The following is a 25,066-nucleotide window of genomic DNA, read 5'->3' as shown; positions in this document are numbered from 1 at the left end:
ACATGAATAAACAGTTGACATTTCAGGCCGAGATCCTTCATCAAAACTGGAAAGGAACTGGGGATTAGATGTAAGAAAAACGATGGTGGTGGGAGGGGAGAGGAATCAAGCTGGTAGGTGATCAGTGAGACCAGGTGAGGGGGAATGTAGATGAACTGAGAAACTGCGAGGTGATGGGTGGAAAAGGCTTCTTCCCCTTTCCTTTCCAGTCTTGGCCTGAAATGTCCATTCTTTATTCCTCTCCATAGACACTGCCTGACCTGCTAAGTTCCTCCAGCATTCTGTGTTTGTTGCTCAGGTGAATTAGCAAGTAGTCCACAGAATCAAAGAAGTGAGGAGTTGTCCCTACCTTCCTCATCATGTGAGCTGCAGCCTGCCAGCCTCGTGTCCCGATGTGCTTATTGAAAGAGATATTCAACTGGGTGGCCGACTCATAGTACTCTATCATATCAAACAATGCCGACGCCCCCTATAGAAAAACACAGTAGAATGGTAATTGGAAACTGCGAAATATATTTTAAACACATTTGTTAAAAAGCTGTCAAGGATATTCCAACATTGGGATCCTCATTCCATGTTTTAGAATTACTCACACATACTCTCTAGTGTACATAGAAGAGAACAGGCATAGGCATTGCTGGAAACCACCGCCTTTTTAAAAACAATACTTTTTATAAGAGTTGTACTTTTTTTTGACAAACTCATGTATTTTTCACACTGGAAGAAAGCTGTATAGCAGCTAAACTAACTGCTTATCACCTTTCTCATTTTTCATTGGTTAAGTATTAGCACATTACCCACGTGATGTGATTGTTTTAATTATATAGCCTATTAACTAACTTATCTCTACTTAAAGAATTTCTCTGATCTTATCTATAAAAGTGATAGATTTTTCAGAAGTGCCATCTTTATTCTTTTGTCTATACACCACTCAGCTCTTTATTTAGCTTGCTTGCATTTGTATATTTGTTTGCATTCTGAAATAAACTGAGATCTTGTAATTAAGACTGCCCATCATTCCTGACTCCCAGAAGAACACTGAGGATCAGAAATTAAAGATCCAACAGCATATTCCTACGATTATCTCTCTCTGGCTATCCATCCCATAGGATAATGATGGTTCCTTTCAGTCAGTTAGTGGGGTTGACCCCACTCCTCAGAAAGGAACAGCGTGTGCATGAATGGATTTTAGTAGGAGGATGCACAGGTCCAGACCCACCCTCTCAACATCCCCTCCCGGATCTAGCGGCATGGTGGGGTCCAAGACGGCTGGGGGAAGTTCTGTTACTCTAGCAGTTATGTCCCCAGGCCATAAGACTACTGAACTTCCGGCCATCACCCAGGTCTCATCACACATGAAGCGTCAGTAGTGTTATACAGTTTATTTTTAACTTGTGTTGTAAATGCACCTTATGCTAAATATCAATAAATCCTACGATTATACGTAGATAACAAAACAAGAAATTACAGGGAACAAATTTTTCTCTCATTCTGTGCTCCTGGTTTATATTGCAGTCCATTTTTACTCCCTCAAGTTCTCAGTGGCAGCCTGGAGTTGAGATTTTATTTCTCATTTTAAAGCTCTTACTCCTGTTCTCACCTTCAAGAGGACCTCAACCTTGAAATGGTTCGGAGACTTGTGTGCCTCAATAACCTGGAGAGCTATGTTGGCAGTAGTCAGAAGTTGTGAAATTTGTTGGTTCAGCATGGCAGCATTGTGGTTCACACAACATCACTGCACCACAAACAACCCGGGTTCAATTCCTGTCTCAGTCTGAAAGGAATTTGTATTCAATCCCCGTAATCGCTTCGGCTTACTCTAGCAGTTACGGCCCCAGGTCACAAGACTACGGAACCTCCGGCCATCACCCAGGTCTCATCACACATGAAGCGCCAGTAGTGTTATACAGTTTATTTTTAACTTGTGTTGTAAATGCACCTTATGCTAAATATCAATATTCTGGAATATATTTTATTATTTGTTGATTTATTTATGGGAATATTACTCTATGTGTTGTGTGGGAGAAGACAGGAGATTGTGGCTGAGAGGGAATATGGATCAGCCATGATGAAACAGCAGAGGAGACTTGATGGGGCAAATGGCCTAATTTCTGTTTTTATAGCTCATTGGTCTTATATGTACTGCGTTATGCATCTTGGTCCAGAGGAACATTGTTTCATTTGACTGTATATGTGTGTACAGTAGAATGACAAACTTGAATTTGAACTTGACAGAGTTAACTTTGGTTTGATTATTCTGTGTAGGCCTCTGGGATTTTTAGTTACCTCAATAATATGATGCTGACTCAAGTTGTTACCAAGACCAATATTGTAAGGGTTAACAGAGGATACTGCACAGGTTGACAGTGAGCTTTTGAGGGCTCCTCAGCACATGGGCTATCATTTCCAGGACCCAATAATTCCCATGATGCACCTGTCCAGCTGGAGTCAGAGTATAGAGCACAAGTGAGCCGCAAAGTTCATTAAGAGAAGGGCTTTATCCATGTGCCAGCTAACCAAGCAGGAACGCATCAAAAAGGGCAACTGACACAAACAACAATAGTGAGACACACATTGTTTAGATTGGCATTAACACAAATATGTCCAGTACTGTCAAAACTCATTATTTTTTTTGTATGTAGCTGGGGTGCCTAAGACTTTTGCACAGTGCTGTAGTAATTTTAAATATTGCACTGTACTGTTGTCACAAAAAATAACAAATTTCATGACCTATGTGAGCAATGATAAACCTGATTCTGATATGGGTCTCTATTGTGGACTGAGAGTGGGAAAGCGGGCAGGGAGAAGGGAAATCATAGAACATAGAAATTTACAGCACATTACAGGCTTTTTGGCCCACAATGTTGTGCCAACCATGTAACCTCTAGAGACTGCCTAACGCATAGTCCTCTATTTTTCTAAGCTCCATGTACCTATCTAAGAGGCTCTTAAAAGACCCTATTGTATCCACTTCCACCACCGCCACACGTTGTGCGAAAAACTTACTCCTGATATCCCCTCAGTACCAATTTCCAAGCACCTTAAAACTATGCCCCCTCATGTTCGCCATTTCAGCCCTAGGAAAAAGCCTCTGGCTATCTACACGATCAATGCCCCTCATCTTCTTATACACCTCTATCAGGTCACCTCTCATTGTCCATCGCTCCCAGGAGAAAAGGCCAAGTACACTCAACCTATTCTCATAAGGTACGCCCTCCAATCCAGGCAACATCCTTGTAAATCTCCTTTGCATTCTCTCTATAGTATCCACATCCTTCCTGTAGTGAGGTGACCAGAACTGAACACAGTACTCCAAGTGGGGGCTGACTAAGGTCTTATACAGCTGTAACATTACCTCAAGGCTCTTGAACTCAATTCCATGGTTGACAAACGCCAACACAACACTGTCAACCTGCGCAGCAGCTTTGAGTGTCCTATGGACTCGAACCCCAAGATCTCTCAGATCCTCCACACTACCAACAGTCTTATCATTTGTATTATATTTTGTCTTCAAATTGGACCTACCAAAATGAACCACTTCACACTTATCTGGGTTGACGTCCATCTGCCACTTCTCAGCCCAGTTCTGCATCCTATTGATGTCCCGCTGTAACCTCTGACAACCCTCCAGACTATCCACAACACCCCCATCTTTTGTATCATCAGCAAACTTATCAACCCACCCTTCTACCTCCTCATCCAGGTAAATCATGGTTGGGAAAAGGGGAAGGGAGAGGGGAGGGAGCGGGAAGCACCAGAGAGACACTGGCACTCTTTCTTGCCACCTGTCCCATCCGTTGCTCCCACCGGATTTACAAACTCACTTGCCGCTCCACATTGGCAAATACATTACTGTGCAAAAGTCTTAGGCACCCTAGATACTGTATATACATGTGCCTAAGTAGTGTATATTGGTTGAAATGTGGCCATAAACCCACATAGCAAGATGGAAAATGGAAACTAAGAATTGGCAATGACAGAGGTTTATATATCTAAAAAAAAGTATTAAAATAGCTCACATCCTCGTCCAGGTTGGTTGCCTCCAAATCCACTAGTTTGAACTGAACCCGTTTGAAAACCTCTTCCAAGGCCTCTGAAGCTTTGTAGTCCAGTTTCTCACCTGAAGAGAAAAAAGAACTACTTTTGAATGAACTCAAGGGTTTAAATAAACTGACAGATTCTCTGGTGCTCTATTCTGGTGCTAGTCTCATTAAGCATGACATAACGGTCTCAGTTTAAAAAAAATCATCAATAGACTTCTTAGCTGCTTTTAAGTCCACCTTTCGAACTTGCTTTCTAATGATACATTAAGATAGTATCACAGACCTAAATTTCCCTGGGCAAGTCTATACAAAGGATTGTGATGACTGCTGAGAAGATCATTGGGGGCTTTCTTCCACCTATCTGAGATATTTATCTGCAGCGCTGCATATACAGGGCCCTTACCATTGTCAATAATCCCTCCCATCATCCAGTAACCTCTTTGACCCCTTACCATCAGGCAGGAGGTACCGTAGCAATAGGACAAGAACTGTTCGGATGGAAAACAGCCTCTTCCCCCAGACCGTGAGACTGCTGAACTCCCTACCACCACACAGGTCTCACCATGTATTAACTGCAAATAGCGTTAAACTTTTTAACTTAAAGTTACACTTAAAGTATAAATTTATAATTTTTAATCTTGCATCATAAATACACATTATTTGTTGATTTATTTGTGGTAATATTATTTTATGTGTTGTGTGTGAGAGTTATTCAGGGCAAGAAGGCTGTGAATGAACGGCTGATTTTTTGGAGCGAAGGGAGTCTTTTACTACTCAGGGTAAAAGAGGGGCGAGACTGTGCAGGCACGTGACGTCAGCCAGTAGCACGCAAAAGGTTTAAAAAGAAAACCGCCGTATCCAGCAGGCAGCAGAGTGGTAGGGCTTTGGCTCAATGGGACGAGGCGAGGTAGGTTTAACTGTGTTAATTGCGGAAAGGAGGTAATATCAGTATATGGCCAGTTTTCTGTGCTCAGTGTCAGATGTGGGGGGTTCCTGGAGTCTCCCAGCCTCCCAGATGGCCATACCTGCACCAGGTGTGTCGAGCTGCAGCTCCTCAGGGACCGAGTTAGGGAACTGGAGATGCAGCTCGATGACCTTCTCCTAGTCAGGGAGAGCGAGGAGGTGATAGAAAGGAGTTATAGGCAGGTGGTCACACCGGGGCCACGGGAGACAAGTGGGTCACGGTCAGGAGGGGGAAGGGGAAGAGTCAGGTATTAGAAAATACCCCTGTGGCTGTACCCCTTGACAATAAGTACTCCTGATCTGGTATTGGGAAATGAACCTGGTCAGGTGTCAGATCTCTCAGCGGGAGAGCATTTTGGAGATAGTGATCATAATTCTGTCTCCTTTACAATAGCATTGGAGAGAGATAGGAACAGACAAGTTAGAGATGCATTTAATTGGAGTAAGGGGAATTATGAGGCTATCAGGCAGAAAATTGGAGGCTTAAATTGGAAACAGATGTTCTCAGGGAAAAGTACAGAAGAAATGTGGCAAATATTCAGGGGATATTTGTGTGGGGTTCTGTATAGGTACGTTCCAATGAGACAGGGAAGTTTTGGTAGGGTACTGGAACCGTGGTGTACAAAGGTAAATCTAGTCAAGAAGAAAAGCTTACAAAAGGTACAGAGAGCTAGGTAATGTTAAAGATCTAGAAGATTATAAGGCTAATAGGAAGGAGTTTAAGAAGGAAATCAGGAGAGCCAGAAGGAGCCATGAGAAGGCCTTGGCAGGCAGGATTAAGGAAAACCCCAAAGCATTTTACAGCTATGTGAAGAGCAAGAGGATAAGATGTGAAAGAACAGGACCTATCAAGTGTGACAGTGGGAAAGTGTGTATGGAACCGGAGGAAATAGCAGAGGTACTTAATGAATACTTTACTTCAGTATTCACTATGGAAAAGGATCTTGGTGATTGTAGTGATGACTTGCAGCAGACTGAAAAGCTTGAGCATGTAGATATTAAGAAAGAGGGTGTGCTAGAGCTGTTGGAAAGCATCAAGTTGGATAAGTTGCCGGGACCAGATGAGATGTACCCCAGGCTACTGTGGGAGGCGAGGGAAGAGATTGCTGAGCCTCTGGTGATGATCGTTGCATCATCAATGGGGACGGGAGAGGTTGCGAATGTTGTTCTTTTATTTAAGAAAGGGAGTAGAGATAGCCCAGGAAATTATAGACCAGTGAGTCTTACCTCAGTGGTTGGTAAGTTGATGGAGAAGATCCTGACAGGCAGGATTTATGAACATTTGGAGAGGTATAATATGATTAGGAGCAGTCAGCATGGCTTTGTCAAGGGTGGATTGTGCCTTACGAGCCTGATTGACTTTTTTGAGGATGTGACTAAACACATTGATGAAGGTAGAGCAGTAGATGTAGTGTATATGGATTTCAGCAAGGCATTTGATAAGGTACCCCATGCAAGGCTTATTGAGAAAGTAAGGAGGCATGGGATCCAAGGGGACATTGCTTTGTGGATCCAGAACTGGCTTGCCCACAGAAGGCAAAGAGTGGTTGTAGATGGGTCATATTCTGCATGGAGGTTGGTCACCAGTGGGGTGCCACAGGGATCTGTTCTGGGACCCCTTCTTTTTGTGATTTTTATAAATGACCTGGATGAGGAAGTGGAGGGATGGGTTAGTAAATTTGCTGATGACACAAAGGATGGAGGTGTTGTAGATAGTGTGGAGGACTGTCAGAGGTTACAGTGGGACATTGGTAGGGTGCAAAACTGGGCTGAGAAGTGGCAGATGGAGTTCAACCCAGATATTGTGAGGTGGTTCATTTTGGTAGTCAAATATGATGGCAGAATATAGCATTGATGGTAAGACTCTTGGCAGTGTGGAGGATCAGAGGGATCTTGGGGTCCGAATCCATAGGACACTCAAAGCAGCTGCGCAGGTTGACTCTGTGGTTAAGGAAGCATACGGTGCATTGGCCTTCATCAATCATGGAATTGAATTTAGGAGCCAAAAGGAAATGTTGCAGCTATATAGGACCCTGGTCAGACCCCACTTGGAATACTGTGCTCAGTCTGGTCACCTCACTACAGGAAGGATGTGGAATCCATAGAAAGGGTGCAGAGGAGATTTACAGGGATGTTGCCTGGATTGGGGAGCATGCCTTATGAAAAAAGATTGAGTGAACTCGGTCTTTTCTCCTTGGAGCGACAGAGGTGACCTGATAGAGGTGTATAAGATAATGAGAGGCATTGATCGTGTGGATATAGTCAGAGGCTTTTTCCCAGGGCTGAAATGGTTGCTACAAGAGGACACAGGTTTAAGGTGCTGGGGAGTAGGTACAGAGGAGATGTCAGGGGTAAGTTTTTTACTCAGAGAGTGGTGAGTACATGGAATGGGCTGCCGGTGACGGTGGTGGAGGTGGATACGATAGGGTCTTTTAAGAGACATTTAGATAGGTACATGGAGCTTAGTAAAATAGAGGGCTATAGGTAAGCCCAGTAATTTCTAAGGTAGGGACATGTTCGGCACAACTTTGTGGGCCTAAGGGGCTGTATTGTGCTGTAGGTTTTCCATATTTCTATGTTATACATACTGTGTTGTGCACCTTGGCCCAAAGGAACACTGTTTCATTTGGTGGTATATACGTATATGGCCGCATGTCAATAAATTGAACTTCACTTGAACTTTACCAGTGTTCTTGTCTCAAGTACATACAGACTATTTGAACGAGAGGCACCGTACACAATGCTGCCACTCAGTAACAACAGGGCAAGGAGTCCTTGCCAATTTTCTCTTTCCGCCAACCCCTGGCCACCAGGGCCAAATTTTTGTCTTCTCAACAGCTGCCCTTCTTGAAGGTCTTCCAGTTCCAGCCACTGCTCATTTCTATTAATTTTAGCTGTAACATGGCATTCCTTTTATGTGGTGCATCTTAAACAAACTTCCAGTGTAACACTGAAAATCAAAAGCCTGACAGGACGAAGATTACACCACAGTTATGCCAAGCATACCAAACTGAAGGAGAAAGCTCATCCTCTAATACAGTGCTTTTTATTTCATTATAAAACAACCTTGGTATACATTCCAACAACCCACTTTTAGAGTAGACATTTTTACCATAAGGAGTAACAACAACAATCCGATATTCTACAAAGGATTGTGAGCACTGCTGAGATCAGAGATAGACAGTGAATGAGAATTGTCAATAATCCATGCTATCCATCCCACAATCTCTTTGATCCCCGACCATCAAGCATACAGAGGACAGTAGCATCACAGCTAGCACAACACTTTACCGTGCCAGCTGTAAGGTCAGGTTTCGATATCCGCTACCGTCTGTAAAGAGTTTGTATTTTCTCTCCATGACCACTTAGGCTTCCTCTAAATGACACAGTTTCCTCCCACATTCCAACGACACACAGGTTAGGGTTAGTGAGTTGTGGCACCGGAAATGTGGCGACACTAGAGGGCTGCCCAGCACAATCCTCACTGATTTGATTTGATGCATTTCTCTGTATGTTTCAATGCATATGTGACAAATAAAGTTAATCTTTATTTTCAAAATCTTCAAAAGCGTGGCACTAATTGAAACTTCTAGATAGAGAAAGCATGGTAACAGGCCTCCAAAAGAACCACAGCCTTGTCATAGGGTTTGGAGGTTTGCATGCCTCAACGACCCAGACAGCTTATGTTGGCCAGAGTTGGGCTTTTATGCTTTGGTTCTTGGGAAGGCCATCCATGCTAAACAGGTCAAAGGGTAGAGGCCAGTCTAAGAGTGGTCCACTGGTCCTCCAAGTTCAGGGGTTGAGCTCGGGGCTAACAACCCTGACTGGTAAAATAAAATTGTTATGGAAACTGCAATGAAGAATCCTTCTACATCCAAATGCAATGGTATTCCTGAGTCTCCACCTGGGGCTTGTGTGACTGACAGTAGTGAACACCAAGAGGAACACCACCAGAGATGGAGGACATTCATTGCTGCCCTAAACACAAGTAACTAAAATACTTGTTTGCCCACTATAACACTTTTGAAATTTAACATGTATAAAATGTTAATTTCCAAAAGTTTGGACTATAGAAATTTGTGTTAAAATACAGCAGACTCCAGTTAATTGGGCCATCACTTATTGGGGACATTTCTTAAAAAACAAGAACTAATTAAGAAAATAAACAGATTCATTTATTTGGGACACTATGCCTCTTAACTGGGACAGGAGAATTTTGCCAAACAGTTCCTAACTAGCGCCAGTCACGAGTACTTGTGTGGTCATTAGACACCACACCATGTCTGGAGAAAATAGTCATGTGTGCTTGTGCTATGTTATCTATTTGGGCTGACAGAAATGATTCAAAAAGGCAGTGATTTTTGATAATTTTATTTTTTATTTTGACTTGAAAGAATTTCAAACAGTTGCCAAGATGCCACCAAAAGATTTGACACCAGCTGGAGAAATTGCCCTCCTGGAATAAATTAAAAGCCATCCAACTAACACCACTCATCATCAGCTGGCAGAGACAACTGGAGTGCCAAAATCTACAATTGCACACTTGAGACATCATCAAAGTAAACTGCAGGAAGAATAGTGATTACGTGAACATCCCAAAAACAAAACCATGACAGTAAAGATCCAGGTGTTAAAGAGGCCCTCAATCAATGTTTTATTTTTGTAACTGGATGGGAGGGGGGTGTGTGTGTGTGTGTGTGTGTGTGTGTGTGTGTGTGTGTGTCTGTCTGTCAGTCAGTGGACCAATGTTTTAAAAAAAAGTCAGAGGAGTTAGCTAAGAAGCTGGCCATGAAGATTTTAAAACAACAGATGATTGGTCGTCTCAATAGAAATGTAGGCACCGCATTAAATTCAAGAAAGCTCATGGCGAGAAAACTAGTGCCAATACTGTAAGTACAGAAACATGGTAATCTAGAAAAATTCCCCGACTTGCTTCAAAAATTTTGTGCAGATGATAGTTACAATCCTGATGAAACACATTTAAAAAAAAATTATCGTGCCACACCAAATGGCACTCTTGGCCACAAATACGCAACACTATCAGGTTCAAGGAAAGCAATGTCTCACATAATGGATGAAGTCGAGGTGGAGCTTTGGCGGAATGATGGCGCCTAACAGCGAACCCTTTGCTTGCATCTTCGGAAACAGCTCTATTTCACCCTTTAATATATTTATTTTTCCCTTCCAGGGTTCTTTTGAAGACCCTGACCTAGAGTTACACGCAGGCTTCGGTACTTTGCGGGAACGGGACCCGTTCTCGGGGTTCCACGACTGGCCACTATTCGACATGCCAAGGGTTTGGCCTAAGAACCTCGATTGTGTTCGGAAGCCTAAGATCTCAGGGCTCTGGAGACAGGCGGATCGAGGGTCGGTGTCACGGCTGGAGGTTCATGTGTCGTCGGGGAGGCCGGAAAATCTTTTGCTGTGGGCCCGAAGACCGGAGGTCTTTGCAATCTTTGGACACAGAGCTCGACAAAAACGATGAAACAGACTTTTAAGATCGTAAACCAGCGGGTTGTTGTTATGTTTCCCAGCTCGCTGTGAAAATGGGGGATAACTCCCTCTCCCTTGCCAGGGAGAGAGAGGACCTGTGGGTTGTCGAATTTGGATGAAACGCGAAGCTTTTGAAGTAACTGCAAGGTCTGTGTCTTTGCTATTGCTTAGCGCCCACTTGGGCTCGGTGATTGTACCGATGCACATTTACTTTTGCTGGCGGGGGGACTTTGGGGTTCTCATGTTTAACTGTCATTCATTCTTTGGAGCACTTCTCTGTTTTCGTGGATGTTTTGCAAAGTATTTCAGGATGTATATTGTATCCATTTCTCTGACATTAAACTTGACCTTTGAACCTTTGATTCTCTGCACCAGGCATTTGAGCTGAATTTGTTCATTTACCGTCAATCAAAAAGAATGCAACAGTGTAGACTGGATGCATTCCTCGTTTGATAACTATTAGGAATCAATACACGGTTTAATAGTACCGTCGTAGCATTGATCATGTTCTAATTTGTTCTGTAACTCTTTTCTTACATAATTTTTTTACTCACTTAAGTGGTAGTTTGTCTTTCTTATACCTTTTAAGTATTTCCATAAAACTTCGGCTAAGTGGGGCGGCCACTTAATTGGGCCAAAATGTACTGATCCTGATGTGTCCCAATTAACTGGAATCCATTGTATATGTTAATGTATGTTTGACAAGTTTGTAATGCAGCTGCAAGAAGCTAACTTTCATGACCTATATGTCCTATTGTGATAGACAATCTTGAGAATTGTAAATCTGTGATCTCTTATTCTCTGATGAGGATCCCATTTAACAAAGACAACCAGCGAAGAGCAGCAAATTAGAAAAGATTCTGCAGATGTTGGAAATCTTGAGCAACCCACACAAAATGTTGAAGATACTCTGTAATTCCTCCAGCATCTATGGAGGGGAATAAACAGTTGATACTTCGGGAAAAGATGCTACCTGACCTGCTGAGTTCCTCCAGCTGTCTAAGAACAGCTTGGAAACAGCTTCAAAGTACTTCTTCTGATCTACATCAGAATATTACTGCTTGTTCATTATGTGCCATGTTGTATGACATGGGCAATCATTATCTTTCCATAAACATGTTCGTTCTTATTAACTTTTTCTACAGAAGTGGTTTGCCATTGCCTTCTTCAAGGCAGTGTCTTTACAAGACAGGTGACAGCCATGATCAATACTCTTCAGAGATTGCCTGCCTAGTGTCAGTAGTCACATAACCAGGACTTGTGATCTGCACCGGCTGCTCATACGACCATCCACCACCCCACCACCTGCTCCCATGGCTTCACATGATCCTGATCAGTGAGGTGGGGGCTAACCGAGTACTACACCCTGATCAAAGATGACCTACAGGCTAGCGGAGGGAAGGAGTGCCTTCCACTTCCTCTGATAGAACCGTATATCCACACTGCCACCCAAAATATTGCTGCAACTCTCTCAAATCCTCATAACATTCTGCTCAGGGACATCTTCCCTATTAGCAAATAAGAATTTGCAATGATAATAATAAGTATCCACCTTACCTTTTAGATCCAAGCAGTCCAACCTCTGTGACAAGTGTTTAAACTCCTACAAACAGGAAACACGAAAATTACATTTCTGCAAAAACAAACCAATACGCATTTATAGCACCTGTTGGAATTGTGGGGGGGAGAGGGTAAAAAAAACCCCAAAACCCTTCACAAGTTATGTGGCCGCACAAAATTTAGCAGCAGCCACATGAGATAAGTTAGGAGTTGAGCAAAAGCTGGGTCAGAGGGAGGCTGCTGGAGTGCAGTAAAGGCACACTGGCAGGGATGTTTAGGGAGAGAATGTTTTCCTAGACCACTCATCTCATACTACTCTGCAGGGGCGGCATGGTAGCAAAGCAGTCAGCACAATGCTTTACACTACCTGCAACCTGGGCTCAATTCCCGCCGCTGTCTGTAATGAGTTTGTACAGTCTCCCCCGTGAGTTTCCTCCGGGTGCTCCGGTTTCCTCCCACAGACCAAAGATGTTCCAGTTAGTAGGTTAATTGGTCATTGTACGTTGTCCTGTGATTGGGCTAGGATTAAATCAGGGATTGCTGGTTGGCATGGCTCAAAGAGCTAGAAGAGCCTGTTGCGCTGTATCTCAATAAATAAATAAATATTTTTGAACAAGTCATTCACCACTCCAAGTCACATAAACGATGATGGTAGACACCCGCACAAAACAAATAAATGCATTGAAAGATTATTTTCTCCTTTGCTAACATCAAGATGTTTACATTTTTGATTTGTTCAAGGTCTGCAGCCATTGACACAGTGCTAAATTGCCTAACTCAGTGGCTGAGGCCATGGCTTGCTTTATCTGCCTTGGCAGATCATGGTTTTGGACTCGATCCTTGGGACTCAACGGTTTGATGTTTAATGTTTGGTATGTTACTTATTTGGTTTTTGCTGTGTGCGTAATTTCTCCTGCATGTCTGATGGTCTTGTGTGAAGGGTTTCTTTAAATGGGATCTACGATGTTTATTTTGTGGCTGCCTACAGGAAGACCCATCTCAAAGTTGTATGCTTTGATAATAAATGTACTTTGAACCTTGAAATTTTATTTTTTTTTATTTAGAGAGAGTAACAACACAAAACAGATCCTTCCAGCCCAATGAGCCGTACTGCCCAGCAACTCACCTATTTAACCCCAAGCCTAATCAATGACCAATTAACCTACAAACCGGTACATCTTTGGAATGTGGAAGGAAGTCGGAGCACCCAGAGGAAACACATGCATTCATGGTGCAGAAAGTACAAATTCCTGACAGGATGGTGTTAGAATTGAACGCTGAACTCCAACACCCCAATAGCTGTAATAGCACTGCACAAACACTATGTGGCGCCACTCCTGAAGATTTCACACAGTAAATTATGTACTTTTAAATATAGTCACTGTTGACAAGAAAATGTGACAATCAGTCCCTTGCGAAGGTCCTGAAAATAACTATAAATTTTTTGGTTTTAGTGATGTCTAAATAATGACATGGTGCCTCTAAGATTCAGGGGAAAAAAGTCTTCAGTTTAATACCTCGCTCAAACAATGATAACCATAATAGCATACAGTCAAAGCATCCTAGATTATCAGTTTGTGTCTCAAGAGTGAGACTCTATCCTGCAATCTGCTGACTCAGGTTGAGTAACACACTATTTAGCAGGCTCTTAAAGTTTAAATGACGAAACTTGAGGTCAGCTAGAATCCAAATACTGCTGAAATTTGACTGAAAACTGATAACATTTTCAAAACATGGTGTCATAATGTGGATGTAAAGCTGTAGCTCCTCCTGCTGAGAAGGAAGATACCGTCAACAATGCTTGGATGGGTTCATAAGTTTGCAGATGACATGAAGGTTGGTGGAGCTGTGGACAGTGTCGTAGGTTACAATGGGACATTGCAGGACAGAGCACTGAGCTGAGGAGTGGCAGATGGAGTTCGATACAGGAACGAGTGAAGGGATTAGCAGTGTACCACAGGGGTCTGCTGCAGGACCCCTGCTCACTGTGATTTTTTTTGTTAATCAATGGGTTAGATGAGGAAGCGGAAGGCTGGGTAAGGAAGTTTGCAGATGACGTGAAGATTGGTAGAGTTGTGGATAGTGAAGAAGGTGTTGTAGGTTACAACAGGATATTGTAACCTCAGCCTTAGAAAAGGGACGTCCATTTATGAGGAGGATGAGATGAGGAGGAATTTCTTTAGCTAGAGACTGGTGAACCTGTGGAATTCATGGCGATGGCCAACTGTGGAGCCCATGTCATTCAGTATATTTAAAGCAGAAGTTGAGAAGTTCTTGATTAGTCAGAGCACCAAAGGTTACAAACGCAGGAGAATGGTGTTGATAACCAATTTCCCCCGGGATCAATAAAGTATGACTATGACTATGAGAAGTATAACAAAACAGCCAGGATGGCTGGCGAAGACTCGATGGGCTGAATGGCTTAATTCTGCTCCTATGTCTTACAGACATTGACGGGATGCAAAGCTGGGCTGAGATGTAGTTCAACCCAGAGAAGTGTGAAGTGATTCACTTTGGATGGCAGGATTCTTAGCAGTATGGAGGAACAGAGGGAAGTTGCCATACAGGTTGATAGAGTGGTTAAGAAGGCATATCATGTGGGAGGGGCTTCACGTTTTAGTTTCTTTCTTCTTGGGCTATGTACACTATTGAAGTATTGGTTGCGTTCTCCTTCCCGGTATCTCTTATTTGTTCTGTTCCCTTTCTGGGTTCATGGGTCGAGCCTATCGTCAATCCTCCTTGTTGCGGGTTGACTTTAGGGTTTATGGAGTCTATTATTAATTTTGTCGCCTGAAATACTAATGGTCTTAATCATCCTATTAAAAGGAAAAAAGTTTTTAAAGTGTTCCAGAGACTTAAAGCACAAATTTTATTTTTACAAGAGACCCATGTGCGGAGGGGGGACAGACTACGTTTTTTTAAATTCTGGAAGGGACAACAGTTTCATTCGAACTCCAACGCTAAGATTCGAGGCGTCTCTATTTTTATAGACTCCTCAGTTACTTTTATACAACATGATATTATTTCTGATCCGAATGGTAGATTTCTACTGGTTAGTGGTCTACTATTTAATAAAAAGGTAGTTTTGGTTAATGTTTATGCTCCTAATATGGACTGTCCGGAATTTTATAAATCATTATTCAATCAGTTCCCGAATTTGAATGAGTTTTCATTGATCTGGGGCAGAGATCTTAATACCTGTTTATCTCCAGCTTTGGACCGTTCGGCTCCCCTACGGACCTTACCTAATAAATCTGCAACTTTGATTAATTCATTCCTCTCTGATTCTGGGTCAACGGACATTTGGCGTTTTTTGCATCCTCAGGAAAAAGATTTTTCTTTTTTTTTCACATGTTCACTATTCCTATTCAAGAATTGACTATTTCTTTATTGACTCTCGTCTTATTTCTTCAGTGATTAAATGTGATTATGACTCTATAACCATTTCGGATCATGCTCCACTTAAGCTTTCTATTAAAATTCAGGCCAATACACAAAATAATAGACAATGGTGTTTTAATTCGCTGTTGCTTCAGGACTCGGACTTTGTTAACTTTATGAATGAACAGATTGATCTTTTTTTTACAATCAACTATACAGAGGATATTTCTGTGAACATTCTTTGGGATACTTTTAAAGCTTATATTCGTGGTCAGATTATCTCGTATTCTGCTGCTTTGAGGAAGAAGCTGAAGCAGGAGGAGTTGGTAATTGTGGACAAGATTAAGGAAATTGATAAGAAATATGTTACAGCTCCCTCTGAGGAGTTATATAAACAAAGAACTGAACTTCAAATGGAACAGTTTATTACTTTCGTCCTCGATTGTAAACCAATTAAAGAAAACAAGAAGTGAATTTTATGTACACAGTGACAAAATTGGCAAACTGTTGGCTAACCAATTGAAGTCTAATTATGCTAAATCTCAAATTAATCAGATTTATAATCAAAATGACCGACTGATACTTGATCATGCGGGGATTAATCAAACCTTCTGTGATTTTTATTCTTCCTTATATCAATCAGAGTCTCCTCGAGACTCTAAATATATGAATGATTTTTTAGATAACTTAGACTTCCCTGAGATTTCACAGGATATGTCTTCTATGTTAGATACTCCCATTACCACTGATGAGATTAAGAATGTTATTTCCTCTATGAATTTGGGGAAAGCTCCTGGCCCTGATGGGTTTACCGTAGAATTTTATAAATGTTTTGCACCTTCATTAATCCCTTGGTTCTGTAGGGTTTTCGAGGCTTCATTAAAACTTGGTAAACTTCCCAAATCTTTCAATAGAGCGTCAATCTTTCTAATATTAAAGAAGGATAAAGATCCTGCTCAATGTGCATCTTATAGACCAATATCTTTATTAAATGTTGATTCTAAAGCTTTTTCTAAGTTATTAGCAAACAGATTAGAAAAAGTACTTCCTTTTATTATTTCGGAAGACCAAACAGTTTTATTAAAGGTCGTTACTCTTTTTATAACATTCGCACACTGTTAAATATTGTTTATACCCCCTCACAAAATGTTCCTGAGTGTGTTATCTCTTTAGATGCTGAGAAAGCTTTTGATAGAGTAGAATGGCCTTACTTATTTAAGGTGCTTGAAATGTTTAATTTTAGCTCGAAATTTATATCCTGGATCAAACTGTTATATCATTCTCCTGTGGCCTCGGTCCGTACTAACTCACTAAGCTCACCTTTTTTCCCCCTTTTTCGAGGTACTCGACAAGGTTGTCCTCTTAGTCCTTTATTATTTGATATTGCATTAGAACCTCTTGCAATTGCCATTCGAGAATCTCCAAATATTACTGGGATAACTCGGGGCTTAAAGTCCCATAAAATATCACTCTATGCTGATGACTCACTTTTAAATATTTCTAATCCTCAAAAATCCATCCCTGCTGTTTTAGAGTTATTAGCACAATTTAGTCTCTTTTCAGGTTATAAATTAAATCTTAGTAAGAGTGAACTTTTCCCGATTAATAAACAACTTCCCTTATATCATAACTTTCCATTTAAATTGATTAATAATTATTTTTCATATCTTGGGATTAAAATTACTTGTAAATACAAAGATTTATTTAAGATTAACTTTTTACCCTTAATTGACCATATTATTCAACTTTCATCTAAATGGTTTCCTTTATATTTAACTTTGATTGGTTGTATTAATGCAGTTAAGATGTTTTTTTTGCCAAAATTTCTATATATATTTCAGGCATTACCAATCTTTGTTCCAAAATCTTTTTTTGATAAAGTTGACTCAAAAATTTCTTCATTTATTTGGCAAAATAAAAACCTGAGACTGGGTAAAATACATTTACAGAAAGCTAAGAGAGATGGAGGTTTAGCATTACCTAACTTTAGATTCTATTATTGGGCAATTAATATTCGACATATGAAATTTTGATTACTTGATCAGGATATACTATCCATTCCTAAATGGGTAGCATTGGAATTACAATCTGTTCAGGGCTATACACTTGGCTCTGTTTTAGGTTCCTCTCTTCCTTTGATTTGAAACGCCTCAAACAGGTATCTAACCCGATAGTTAAATATACCTTACGTATTTGGTTTCAATTCAGAAAATTTTTTGATCTTAACCAACTTGGGCTAGCAATTCCTATTTTAGGTAACATATTTTTTTCCTCCCTCTTTTACGGATCGTACTTTTCAAATTTGGAAGACTAAGGGTATTTCACGGTTTTTGGATTTATTTTTAGATGGTTCTCTTATGTCTTTTGAACAATTATCTAATAAATATAATTTATCAAGAATACATTTTTTTAGATATCTACAAGTTAGAAATTTCCTAAGTACTATACTTTCTTCTTTTCCAATGCTTCCTCCTACATACATTTTAGATACTATAATTAACCTTAATCCATGTCAGAAAGGTGCATCGGCTATGATTTATAATATTATTATGAAACTTAGGAAAGCTCCATTTGATAAGATTAGGGTAGATTGGGAACAGGAATTGGGGTCTATCATTTCCGTAGATGACTGGGGGCAGATTTTACAATTAGTCAATACTTCCTCTATCTGTGCTAAACATTCCTTAATTCAATTTAAAGTTGTTCATAGAGCACATATGTCCAAAGATAAATTAGCTCGCTTTTATTCTCATATTAATCCTTTTTGTGATAGATGTCCGGGGTAGATAGCCTCTTTAACTCATATGTTTTGGTCTTGTCCTACTCTGGAAACTTTTTGGAGAGACATTTTTAATATTATCTCCAAGGTATTGAATATAGATATCTCTCCTCACCCTATTACTGCTATCTTTGGACTACCTAAAATTTCCAGTAATCTTTCTCCTTCAGCCTGTAGAATGATTGCATTTCTTACTTTAATGGCGAAAAGATGTATCTTACAACATTGGAAAGAGCTTAATGCTCCAACTACCTTTTTTTGGTTTTCTCAGACGATATTATGCTTGAATTTGGAGAAAATTAGAAGCAATCTTTACGATTCCTCACTTAAATTTGAACAGACCTGGAGATCTTTTATTCAATATTTTCATTTAATGTAATTTTTTTTCTTTCTTCTCTTTTTTTGCTCCGTATTTATATACCCTTCTTTTTTTTTACTGTTTTTAATGGAGGTCGGGATTGAGGACGTGATTTTAAGTTTTTTAACTCTGCTTGGTTCCAAATTAGCCCATTGCTTTGCTTTGCTTTTAGTTAGTTGCACGGTGGTTTTTTTTGGGGTTTTTTTTTCCTTTTCTCTATTGATATATATATATATATATATATATATATATATATATATAAATAAAAATTAGTATACTATTATGTTACCTTAGTATGTTATGTTTAAATTACATTGTTTGTATCATTTTTTTTGTATTAATATCTCCTGTAATTTTATTATATTCTAACAGTGTATTAGTGCCTATATGGCTTACCTTTTTGTATATTTATTCAATAAAAAGATTTAAAAAGAAAGAAAGAAGGCATATCATGGGTTGTCCTTCATTAGTCGGGAGATTGAGTTCAAGAGCTGCGAGGTAACGTTGCAGCTCTATAAAACCCTGGTTAGACCAGACTTGGAATAGTGTGTTGAACTCTGGAGCAGAGAAGATTTGCCAGGATGCTACCTGGATTAGGGAGGACCGGTTGAGCAAGCTAGGGCCTTTCCCATTGGAGCCAAGGAGGATGAGAGGTAACTTGACAGAGGTATACAAGGTGATAAGAGACATAGATTGAGGGGACAACCAGAGCCATTTTCCAAGGGTAGAAATTTGCTAATTTCAGGGGGATTAATGTTAAGGTGATTCGATGAAAGTATAGGGAGATGTTAGAGGCAAGTTCTTTACACAGAGCGGTGAGTGCGTGGAATGCGCTGCCAGGGATGGTGGTAGAAGTAGATACGTTAGGGACATTTAAGAAACTCTTAGATAGACACATAGATGACTGAAAAATGGAGGGCTATGTGGGAAGGAAGGGTTGGGTTGATCCTACAGTAGGTTAAAGTGGGACAAAAGGCCAGAATTGTGCTATAGTACTATGTTGCATGTAATGCTTCCAGGAAAACATCCCTTTGTGATTTTATTAGTCATTGCTTCAGTATTCACTACGGAAAAGGACATTGGTGACTGTAGGGATGACTTACAGTGGACTGAAAAACTTGAGCATATAGACATTAAGAAAGAGGATGCGGTGGAGCTTTTGGAAAGCATCAAGTTGGATAAGTCACCAGGACTGGATGCGATATACGCCAGGCTATTGTGGGAAGTGAGAGAGGAGATTGCTGATCCTCTGGCAATGATCTTTGCATCATCAATGGGGATGAGAAAGGATGAGATAGCCCAGGAAATTATAGGCCAGTGATTCTTACTTCAGTGGTTGGTAAGTTGATGGAGAAGATCCTGAGAGGCAGGATTTATGAATATTTGGAGAGGCATATGATTAGGAATAGTCAGAATGGCTTTGTCAAAAGGCAGGTCATGCCTTATGAGCCTGATTGTATTTTTTGAGGATGTGTCTAAAACAGTGATGAAGGTAGAGCAGTAGATGTAGTGTATATGGATTTCAGCAAGGCATTTGATAAGGCACCCCACACAAGGCTTATTGAGAAAGTAATGAGGCATTAGATCCAAGGGGACCTTGCTTTTTGGATCCAGAACTGGCTTGCCCACAGCAGGCAAAGACTGGTTGTAGATGGGTCATACTCTACATGGAGGTCGGTGACCAGTAGTGTGCCACAGGGATCTGTTCTGGGACCCCTTCTTTTTGTGATTTTTATAAATGACCTGGATGAGGAAGTGGAGGGATGGGTTAGTAAATTTGCTGATGACACAAAAGTTGGAGGTGTTGTGGATAGTGTGGAGGGCTGTCAGAGGTTACAGCGGGACATCGATAGGATACAAAACTGGGCTGAGAAGTGGCAGATGGAGTTCAACCCAGATAAGTGTGAGGTGGTTCATTTTGGTAGGTCAAATATGATGGCAGAATAGTAAGACTCTTGGCAGTGTTGAGTAAACTTGGCCTTTTCTCTTTGGAGCGACGGAGGATGAGAGGTGACCTGATAGAGCTATATAAGAGAGGCATTGATTGTGTGGATATAGTCAGAGGCTTTTTCCCAGGGCTGAAATGGCTAACACGAGAGGGCACAGTTTTAAGGTGGTTGATAGTAGGTACAGAGGAGATGTCAGGGGTAAGTTTAAGGGTGATGAGTGTGTGGAATAAGCTGCCTGCAACAGTGGTGGAGGCGGATACGGTAGGGTCCTTTAAGAGACTCCTGGATAGGTACATGGAGCTTAGGTAAATAGAGGGCTACGGGTAACCCTAGGTAATTTCTAAAGTAAGTACATGTTCAGCACAGCATCGTGGACTGAAGGACCTATATTGTGCTGTAGGTTTTCCATGTTTCTACGTAAATGTAATTCCTACTCAACATCAATAACAGATTCTAGCCAAATTGTATGATTATAGCAATTACAGCATCAAAGACAACCCATAAACAAATTCATCACATTAATCCCTAGAACGTAAGGATTATTCTGTCAAAACAGGCTAAACAGGCTGGGTCTGATTTCTTTGGAAGAATCTGAGATGTCCTTACTGATCCTGAGGTCGATACCAGGGTAGATGTTGCAATATCTGCACTAGAGGGAGCGTCTTGAACAAAGAGATACGAATTGTTCAAATTCCTTTCTGCAGTGGGTGATGATTATCTGAAATCTTTTGCCCTATGGAGGTGTGGTGGCTGAATCACAAGTGTTTAAAGTTGGAGGAAGATCTGCTTCTGAAAGGTCAGGGAATTGAAGGTGGGGTTGGGGGGAAACTAACAGAGAAGACAACCTGAGCCTGGGCAGATAGCCATAGCAGGGCAGGCTGCTCCTCCTCCCGTTCTACCTGTCATTCACCACCCAATCCATCTGGTGTCAGCAGCAACTCTTAGGCGTGGGTTCAAGTCACCTTCTGGAGATAGGGCGACACAGTAGCACTGTGGTTAGCACAATGCTTTAGAGTATAGGCGACCTGAGTTCAATTCCGGTTGTTGCCTGTAAAGAGTTTGTACGTTCTCCCAGTGATTGCGTGTGTTTGCTCTAGGTGCTCCTGTTTCCTCCCACAGCCCAAAGCCATACTGGTTAGTAGGTTAATTGCTCACTATAAATTGTCCCACAATTAGTCCAGCGTTAAATGGGGGGGGGGGGTTTGCTGGATGGTGCGGCGAGAAGGGTCAATTCTGTGCTGAGTCCGAAATATAAGTATTGAGATTGAGATCCTATTATAGCAAACACACCAGCACCAACATAGAGAAATTGCTTCATTCCGATAATGCCCCCCACTTCACCAATCTCCATTCCCATTTCCCCCTCACCTTTTCTTCTTACCTGCCCATCACCTCCCGCTGGTACTTCCTCCTCTTCCCTCTCTTCCATGGTCTTCTGTCTTCTCCTATCAGATTCCCTGCCCTCCAGCCCTTTATCTTTTTCACCAATTGACTTCCCAGCTCTTTACTTCACCCCGCTCCCCCGGTTTCACCCATACTTGCCATAGAAACATAGAAAACCTACAGCACAATATAGGCCCTTTGGCCCACAAAGCTGTGCCTAACATGTCCTTACCTTAGAGCTACCTAGGCTTACCTATAGCCCTCTACTTTTCTAAGTTCCATGTATCCATTCAGGAGTCTCTTAAAAGATCCTATTGTTTCCACCTCCACCACCGTCGCCAGCAGCCCATTCCACGCACTCACCACTCTCTGCGTAAAAAACTTACCCCCAACATCTCCTCTGAAGCTTCTTAAAACTGTGGCCTCTTGTGTTAGCCATTTCAGCCCTGGGAAAAAGCTTCTGACTATATCCACACGATCAATGCCTCTCTTATACTCCTCTATCAGGTCACCTCTCATCCTCCGTCGCTCCAAGGAGAAAAGGCCAAGTTTACTCAACCTATTCTCATAAGGCAGGGGTTCCCAACCTTATTTTGCACCACGGACCAGTTTAATATTGACAATATTCTTGCAGACCGGCCGACCCGGGGGGGGGGGGGCGGGGGTGGTGTTCATCTAGGGTTAAACTCACCTCAACAGGCCTTTTACAATTTCTTTTACAAATTTCTCACTCCCAAATAAGGGACAAAAGTAGCAGTCAAGTCCTGACGAAGGGTCTCAGCCCAAAACGTCGACTGTACCTCTTCCTATAGATGCTGCCTGCCCTGCTGCGTTCACCAGCATTTTTGTGTGTGTGTTGACAAGACGCTTGTGTTTACCCCGAGAAAGACTACCATGACTACCATGCAACTTAATGTGGATATTCATAGCAGGTGCAATTTAATGTGGATAAATGTGAAGTTATCCACTTTGGTGGCAAGAACAGGAAAACAGATTATTATCTGAATGGTGGCAGATTAGGAAAAGGGGAGGTGCAATGAGACCTGGGTCTCATTATACACCAGTCATTGAAAGTGGGCATGCAGGTACAGCAGGCAGTGAAAAAGGCGAATGGTATGCTGGCATTCATAGCAAGAGGATTCGAGTACAGGAGCAGGGAGGTTCTACTGCAGTTGTACAAGGCCTTGGTGAGACCACACCTAGAGTATTGTCTGCAGTTTTGGTCCCCTAATCTGAGGAAAGATATTCTTGCCATAGAGGGGGTACAAAGAAGGTTCACCAGATTGATTCCTGGGATGGCAGGACTTTCATATGATGAAAGACTGGATCAACTAGGCTTGTACTCTCTGGAATTTAGAAGATTGAGGGGGACCTGATTGAAACGTATAAAATTCTAAAGGGATTGGACAGGCTAGATGCAGAAAGATTGTTCCCGATGTTGGGGAAGTCCAGAACGAGGGGTCACAGTTTGAGGATAAAGGGGAAGCCTTTTAGGACCGAGATGAGGAAAAACTTCTTCACACAGAGAGTGGTGAATCTGTGGAATTCTTTGCCACGGGAAACAGTTGAGGCCAGTTCATTGGCTATATCTAGGAGGGAGTTAGATAAGGCCCTTGTGGCTAAAGGGATCAGAGGGTATGGAGGGAAGGCTGGTACAGGATTCTGAGTTGGATGATCAGCCATGATCATACTGAATGGCGGTGCAGGCTCGAAGGGCCAAATAGCCTACTCCTGCACCTATTTTCTATGTTTCTATGTTTCTATGACCATGAAGCCTTGCACGGGCATATGTGTGCGCATGCATGACGTGCTCATGCACGTACGTTCCTATTTTTTTTCCCCACAAATCGGTTTTGACTTAATCTTCCCAACTACACTGTACATACATTATTTCTACTTTATATAGGCTGTGTATTTATTATATCATTCCTGCTTAGTGTTATTTTAGGTTTTGTGTGTTATTTGGTATGATTTGGTAGGTTATTTTTTGGGTCTGGGAATTTTCCCATATAAATTAATGGTAATTGTTTCTTCACTTCACGTCATTTCAGCACAAAAGGTTTCATAGGAACGCTCTGCCTTAACGGGGGAAATACGGGACAAGTATGTGACAAATCAATTTAGCCCAATATACGGGATGTCCTGGCTGATACGGGACAGTTGGCAACCCTATGTTCAAGTTAAACACTGCATGACAGGAAATGAGGAAAGGCGCAGCTGACTCATATTGTTTCCTCGCGACCTGGTAGCACATGCTCTGCAGCCCGGTGGTTAGGGACCGCTGTCATAAGGCATGCTTCCCAATCCAGGCAACATCCTTGTAAATTTCCTCTACACCCTTTCTATGGTTTCCACATCCTTCCTGTAGTGAGGTGACCAGAACTGAGCACAGTACTCCAAGTGGGGTCTGACCAGGGTCCTATAAAGCTGTAACATTACCTCTTGGCTCTTAAACGCAATCCCACGGTTGATGAAGGCCAATGTACTGTATACCTTCTTAACCACAGAGTCAACCTGCACAGTAGCTTTGAGTGTCCTATGGACTCAGACCCCAAGATCCCTCTGATCCTCCACAATGCCAAGAGTTTTATTATTCTGCCATCATATTTGACCTACCAAAATGAACCACCTCACACTTAATAACTCTTAACATTTTGTAAATCTTCCTCTTCTCCCTTCATCTTTTTGCTCTGACTTCTCATCTTTTTTTTAAAAAGAACAGTCCAGCTGAAGGGTCTGAGCCTGAAATGTCGATTGCTTACTCTTTTCCACAGATGGTGCCTGGCCTGCTGAGTTCCTCCAACATTTTGTCTGTGCTGCTTGCTTCATTCCTTCTTTGGAGTCCCTTAGCCGGGAAGTGGTGCAAAGGAATTCTCTCCAATGCACTAGTCATATTTTATCCTTCAATCTCTAAAAAAGTTTGCTCCACTGTTGTTCATGGGACATCAACTGTGCAGAGTGACTGCTGCGTTTCCTCTGGCGACTCTTCGTTCTTCATTGACTCTGAGGTGCTTTCTCAGGTCCTGGGGTTGTGAAAGTCTACAGAAATACATTTCTCATTTACATTTTTTAAAAATGATGACAGTCTGGGGCTCCCTATACTCCTTTTAGTTGGAACAGCGATTTCCTTAGTTCAGGTCCGTATATTCAGAGCTCA

At 41.6% G+C, this 25,066-nt stretch overlaps 1 protein-coding gene across 1 annotated transcript in view; it reads right to left on the bottom strand.

Annotated features, from left to right (window-relative positions):
- Window positions 1–25,066, bottom strand: part of ppp1r37 (protein phosphatase 1, regulatory subunit 37) — a 169,439-nt gene that overhangs the window by 73,700 nt on the left and 70,673 nt on the right. Inside the window, exons 3-5 of the mRNA XM_063063474.1 lie at window positions 12,057–12,102; window positions 4,020–4,120; window positions 350–469 (exon numbers count right to left, since the gene is read on the bottom strand). Coding sequence (XP_062919544.1) covers window positions 350–469; window positions 4,020–4,120; window positions 12,057–12,102 — 267 coding nt within the window. The remainder of the gene's footprint in view (window positions 1–349; window positions 470–4,019; window positions 4,121–12,056; window positions 12,103–25,066) is intronic.

Source organism: Mobula hypostoma, chromosome 12 (assembly GCF_963921235.1).
Source record: "Mobula hypostoma chromosome 12, sMobHyp1.1, whole genome shotgun sequence".
NCBI classification, from domain to species: domain Eukaryota; kingdom Metazoa; phylum Chordata; class Chondrichthyes; order Myliobatiformes; family Myliobatidae; genus Mobula; species Mobula hypostoma.
This window is presented reverse-complemented; position numbering and strand designations above follow the sequence as displayed.